The sequence below is a fragment of the Nicotiana attenuata genome, unplaced genomic scaffold, assembly GCF_001879085.1.
Source record: "Nicotiana attenuata strain UT unplaced genomic scaffold, NIATTr2, whole genome shotgun sequence".
In the NCBI taxonomy this organism is placed as follows: domain Eukaryota; kingdom Viridiplantae; phylum Streptophyta; class Magnoliopsida; order Solanales; family Solanaceae; genus Nicotiana; species Nicotiana attenuata.
In genome coordinates, this window is record NW_017671109.1 from 347,722 (window position 1) to 354,586 (window position 6,865).

General features: G+C 35.2%; 1 protein-coding gene across 1 annotated transcript in view; it reads left to right on the plus strand.

Annotated features, from left to right (window-relative positions):
* Positions 1–2,661: 2,661 nt before the first annotated feature.
* LOC109205974 (glycine-rich RNA-binding protein 3, mitochondrial) overlaps positions 2,662–6,865 on the plus strand; it is a 5,147-nt gene continuing 943 nt past the window's right edge. The window contains exons 1-3 of the mRNA XM_019368741.1: positions 2,662–2,902; positions 3,561–3,629; positions 3,724–3,830. Coding sequence (XP_019224286.1) covers positions 2,746–2,902; positions 3,561–3,629; positions 3,724–3,830 — 333 coding nt within the window. The 5' untranslated portion in view covers positions 2,662–2,745. The remainder of the gene's footprint in view (positions 2,903–3,560; positions 3,630–3,723; positions 3,831–6,865) is intronic.

Here is a 6,865-nt window from a genome sequence, read left to right on the forward strand (position 1 = left end):
TGTTATTTGTTTTGAGATCCGACCTCAAATCGAGGTTTAAATATCAAAAATACAAAATTCTAAATTTCTGCCTAAAAACCCTATTGCTACTCTTAAAAACTAGGTTTCATAGTGAAAATCCATGCAAAAGTGATGGAAATTGAACCGAAATAATTAAAGTTACTAATCTATGAAGTTGAGAAGAAATTTCTCTCCAAAATCACCTCTATGTGGAGTCTAGGTCTCAAAGATGGAATAAAATGAGCTAAGCCCTGCAATCCCAACCTTTTATCTAGCTGCAGGTGTCGCAATTGCGATGTCCGCAAAAGCGTATAATTGGTCGCAAATTCTAATAGTCCTAAGCCACATGATGTCGCAAATGCGATCAAGCCTTCGCAATTGTGAAGGAACCACCCCTCGCAAAAGCGAAAAAAGCTTTGTAAGCGAAGCTGCCCATCTACTCTCCAGTGTTGCAAACCGCGACCACCAACGTGCTCACAAATGCGAAGGACTACCCTTCGCAAAAGCGGCCGTAACTTCGCAATTGCGAAGATTCCCAGCTCTTCCCCCCTGCCACCCGAATCGCAAATGCGATCTAGCACTCGCAAATGCGAGACTCGCATTTGCGAACAGACCCTCGCAAATGCAAGGTCTGCAACACCAGCAATCCTAGCCTTGCCAAAACAGTCTAAAAAAACTCGTCCGAAACTCACTCGAGCCTCTTGGGATCCAATCCAAACATCCACACAAGTACAACAACATCATATGAACTCACTCATAAGCTCACCTCATCAAAATAACATTTAAAATTCATAATCAAACGCCAAAACTCAAAGAATTTCATAGTTCATACTTCAAAATTTCAACTTTTCACATTAAACGCCGAAACAGCCTCCGGTCACTCAGGACCCCAACCAAATAGGCGTACAAGTCCAAAATAATCATATGAACCTACCTGAATCGTTAAACTACCGATCAGAGGTCGTTTACCAATAATATTGACCGTTATTAACTCTAGCCACTTTCAAGTTCACAAGTCAAGTTTTCTTTAAAAATTCTTATTTAAACTTTCCGAAATTAACATGAACCATGCATACAAGTCATAAACTATTATATAGCGCTATGAAAGGTCTCAGATCATAAAATGGGGAGCTAGTACTCAGAATGACTTATCAGATCATTACAATAGCAAAGCAATAAACTGGTAAAAAACTTGAACCAAATCAATATACTAAATAGAGAGAAATTAAAACGAAAAACGAAATCCAGATACCAGTTGCTCTGGAGATGTGTAATTAGTCACATGAAAGTTTCATCAAAGCTTAAAATTCTATTTTTGTATTGGCCTCGAAATCCTTGTGAGAAACCATGACACTTGCCTACTGAAGCTTCAGCAAATTTGCTAGTGCATATGTACAAATTTTGCTAGATTATCTATTTTTCACTTCTCTGATAAGCCTTTGATATGAAGATGTCAAATATCAATAGCAATATGCCCACAAAGATAATAATTTCTCTACTGACAGCCACTAAAAAGTTTCAAAGCTTTGTTCAAGAATCGAATTTTGTGAAATTATTATTTGTTTTGATTAGGTGTTGTTACAAATAATTAGAAATATCTTTTGGAGCTTTTATCTCTATTTTGAAAGAATTTGATGAAGATTTGAGGTTGTTTTAGTTAGAATTTTGGATTGAAATTCGAAGAAGAAGAAGACATAAATAAATTAAATATATTTATAATATCAGGTGTAGAGAAAACATACCAAATATTTACAACTGACATAATTGTATACCAGTTGTACATAAATTATATGTAAATTATAATTTTTGACCGGATTCTGAACAAAAAATTTATATTCAAGTTGTAGATAAATCGTAGATTTTGACCGAATTTATATATCTTTTGTAAATATTTTTTTACTAACTGTAAATAGAAAAACTTAGATAAAATCGGATAAATAAGTTTACAATTTCATATATATACGAAAAGTCCCAAAACACAAACACCATAGACGTGAATATCTAGGGCTCAATACCGGGATGCTTTCTGCATAACATCATTACTGCAAAAATTGTACGGACTAGCCACTTTTTGGATAGACTTTTGTAAAATAATTAGTATTATGGATTTCGAAAGTGAATAAGTGACAATTTAGGATGTTGTCCTGATTTTCGAAATTATAATAGTGTCATAAATTTTGTTAAAAAATGAAATTCTGTGATTGTGTATTGAATTTCGTCCAGCATACTATCGTGGATGGGGTTTCACTTTTTTAAGTTTTGAAATCCATAACCCTGTCAATCCCAAAAATTGGTTACTATTTTTTAACGACTTTCGAATCGGTAACTATTTCTCAATTACAAGTCCTGAAAATGATGATTTTAAGAATTTTACCCCTCATTAGAGTCGTAGAAATGACATCATACAGTCATTTTAAAGGGCTGCTAATTAGAAATTAGCCAGTATGTCATGAATTTTAATTTTTCAGTTTAAATTTCTGGGGCAAAAAAATTCTGAAATTAAGATTTTACTTTAAAATTTCAGAACTGGCTAATCTCTAAATAATATCACTAAGAATGAGTGTCTATCTATACACTTGCCCCTCGTTAGTCCCGGTGTTATTCGGCCCACTGGACTGCAACCCGTAAACCGACTCTAAAGTACTCAGATGCTTGATATTTCTATAAACCCCCGTCATATTGCTCCTCTTCAAATAAATCTCTCTAAACCCTGAACAGTCTCTGTACCTAAACCCCTAAATCCTAATGGCCTTACGAGCGGCGGCGGCGACTACTCCGGCAGCATCTCGAGGTCTACGGGCACTTTTCTCTACATTTTCTTCCAACTTTCCTTTCAATCCACCTCAGCCACAAGTAGAGAAGCTACCGCCGGCTGAACCATCCACCAATCTCTTTGTTTCCGGTTAGCTCCCTTTCATATGCCAAAAAAAGAGTTATCATTAATAATTCCTTATTCACTTTTTTGTTCTTTTTCTCTTAGTTAGTATATCTTATCTTCGGATTCTCCTTGCAGTTTATTGATTTAATTGTATCAATTCAGAATTTAAATAACCAGAAAAAGATTTCTTTTTTGGATTTGTTCTCGTATGCAATAAGGATCAGAACTTTTATTGGAAAACATTTTGTAATTTTTTTTCAGTGTCGGATCTATTTTGAAAATTGGGATGAGTTTATTTGGTGATAATGATGTATTTGTTGAGAAATGAACATCACTAGCTGTTTATGGTTCCTTCAATGTTTTCTAAAGAAATATTCTTATTGTTTCTCAGACTTTCTCTTCGTTTGTTTATTACAAGTTAGGAGTTATCAGTTTTTAGCTTCACATGGTCTCAGCTAGTATCTTATTATGTTAGTTTTGATAATGGAAAATTGTGTTTGCTGCTTTCAAATTCCTGTTAACCATGTTTTGGATGAGGAACTGGTTAGGGACAGCCGGACAAGAATAGTGAAGGATCCGATTCCGATTGGTCATTTCTGGTTACTTCAAGCTGGACCATGAAACTGGTGTCTTTTTCAGTAACTAAAGTTCTCACTTATTTTTTCATTTGTTCGGTATTCAGGTCTTAGCAAACGTACTACCTCAGAAGGGCTCCGTGAAGCATTTGCCAAACACGGTGAAGTGGTCAATGGTACGTTTTACTTGTCTCACTCGATGAAATGCAACATGATAATATCTTATGAAAAAGTATAAATATATTTATGTAATTGGTTTTGCTTTTGCAGCGAGAGTGGTGACAGATCGGGTGTCTGGTTATTCAAAGGGTTTTGGTTTTGTTAGATATGCAACTTTGGAAGATGCTGCAGCTGGTATAAAGGGCTTGGATGGCCAGGTGAGTTGTGATATTCGATTGCTACTTTTTCTTGTAGTGAGCAAATTTACTTGCACATAACTTTCGTGTCCAATATTTTTGCCTGTTAACCTCCAATAGGATGACTAAAGAACGAATAGTTAGAGCAGTTATATTATATTACATTATTTATTTTTCGTTATTGATTGGTGGTAATGATCTGAATTTCTGTTCTTATCAACATAAGGGTGGAGTATGGGCATCTTATATATTAATTGGGAATAAATATGTTCTGCGGTTTAAATTCTTTGTTGCTTAAACACTAGAAAAGTTTGATAAAATGACATGACACTTTTGGGTTGGAATGTCCTAAGTGGTCAAAACTTTTGGTCTCTATTATATCTCGTAGCCAGCAATTCAGGTTTTATAATTAAGGAACGAGTACAGTTATAAGCATCAAGTGCGAAGGCTTCTGTTATATTTCGTGGCTGAAGTGCTCAAAATGAAAGGAGAGTCATAAAACCTAGCAAATAGGGAGATGAAGAACCTTAAGCTCTACATTCCCATAGAATCAACCAAAGGAGCATGTCTTCCGAGTCTCGGCCTAAATTAAGCATCTCTATTTTTGGATTTTGTGTTCCCGTGTGGATATTAATAGCATTCTTAAGCACGTCCTTCCTTTTCCTTTTTCTCTTTTTGGGATTATTTGTACATTTTCATTCTTTGGTCATTTTTGTATATCCTGCAAGAAGATTTTAGTTGAATTTGATGGTGTAGGCTGCATAATTAATATCGACTTATCTTGTTGCTTGACAAGAAGGTATTTCTATTTATCTGTTACTTATCTAGTTGAAATTAACATAAGTTAAACTGGCCATCAATCCTTTTGAAATCCAAAACTTTATTTAGAAAATGTCATTTGTGACATAACTTTTTCATTGCCAAGATAAATATTAGATATATTTCATCTGGCTAAAACTAATAAATTGAGGTGTTACTTCAAAGGCTTGTCTAGTATGACGTATAATGTCGTGATGATTTTTTCCTGATGAAAATCTTTTTCTCAATAAGGACATATTTTAAACCAAAATGGGGACTAGACTTTTGTACTCTTAAGGGTGCAAGCCTTCCTTTTCTACTCTTTCTTCTGTTGTATACTCTATATCAGCTGCTTTTATCGACATTAATTAGTTATGACTATCGTCAAATATCACCATCACCTCCTTATGCGACCGATTTCTCTTTCATTACTACAATTTACCAACCAAAAACATTGTTATTTAGAAAATATGTTCTTGTATAAAACATCTTATGAAGAATGCCTTACCTCATATCAAACATTTTTAAATGTTGTAATGAAAAACACTACTTTAACAAGACTTTAACCTCATGGTGCACTGAAAGACATTAAAGTCAGGAGGCTGATCCTTAGATGTACAAAATCAAGCTCTTCTGTTCTCTCCCTCCAAACTACTCACATAGGTGCTACCATAGCAACATCCCATGCTTGGCGCCTTCTTATTCGTCCTCTGAAAGAACAGCTAAATAAAGCACCCTTTTGCATTATCCGACATGGTCCACTGTACTTTGAACCATCTTAAAGGCTCCCACCACAAATGTGATTCTACCTAGCGATTTAGTAAGAGATGATTCTCGTCATATATCGAATCACCAATTGACATTGTGATCTTCCTTCTCAAGCGTTCGGATGTTAGAATTGCGCTCCCCGCCATCGAGCAAGTGAAATGACATACCTTTCTTTGCGGCCTTGGTATCTAAACTGATAGATGAGGGACACCCAACTTCGCTCAAGCTAGCAACTTAGCAAGTCTTAATTGAGAACTATCCCATTGTTCCCTAACTTATTATAGTAAGAAGCTAGGTAGAGATCAGGAGATTTCCCACATTTGTTAGTTTGGATTTTGTATGGTTCCAAGAAATGTATGCTTCTTTGCATGGTTGGTGGCTAGCGGAGCGATCTTGACTTTTGATAACTTGAGGAAGAGAAGGTTCACTTATATTAATTGGTGTTTTATGTGCAAACAATTAGTGGAGGACGTGGACCACCTTCTTTTGCAATGTCAAATAGTGTCACAACATCAATGGAGATTTTAAGATGGTTTCGAATGGACCATGCGGGGCACACTGAAGGACATTTTATTCAGCTAGGCTTTTGGAAGAAGGCTAAGAAGAAACATCCTCATTTGTTCTGGCATTTTTTTGGCCTTTATAGCGATAGACTGTTATATGCTTATAACAACATTTGATGTTTAAATATTATTTGGTTGGTGTAGACAAATATTATCCCAAAAGTCAATTTCTTTTCATGGGTGACGGTAGTATTATCCTCTTTTTATCGACACAATGCTATCGTTGTTTCTAAAGAAATAGATTGACGTTTAAACCCCATATGAATTTAAGCTTCAGTTAATATGAATTTAAAATGTCATATGAGGTTGAAACGTCAACCTATTCCTTTAGAAACAACGGTAGCATTGTGTAGATACAAAGAAGATTATCCTACCGTCGCTCATGAAAAGATTTAATTTTTTGGATAATTTTTGCCTATATATAGCCAAAAATATTTAAACACCAAATGATGTTATAGGCGTTTAACAGCCAATTGCTGTAAAAGCCAAAAAATATCAGTACAACTGAGGTTGTTATAGAGAAATTTGACTGTATAATAAAATGTTGTTATATAGGGTAGCTGCTATAGAGAGGTCTGATTGTACAAATGTACACCAACACTGAAGCGTCCAAAACTTGCACATCGTGTTAATGGTATTTAAGGCCTCTGATACATGCGCGCTCCATTATCTATATTTGTGAATGGATGTATATTTCTCGAATTGAATGCATATTGCCTTACTGTACTTCTGCCACTGATGGTGTCATGTGTGGGTTAAATAGCTCTGCCCAAGTTATTGAAACTTCTCTTCTTTTTCTACCTAGTTTGGATTCACCTTGAGTTTGGTAATCTCAGCTTCATTTTTTAAATAAGTTTAAAACGAAAAATGAGCAAAACAATACTTCTTCCTACTTATAATATCATGGCTTTTTGGCATGTAACCCCC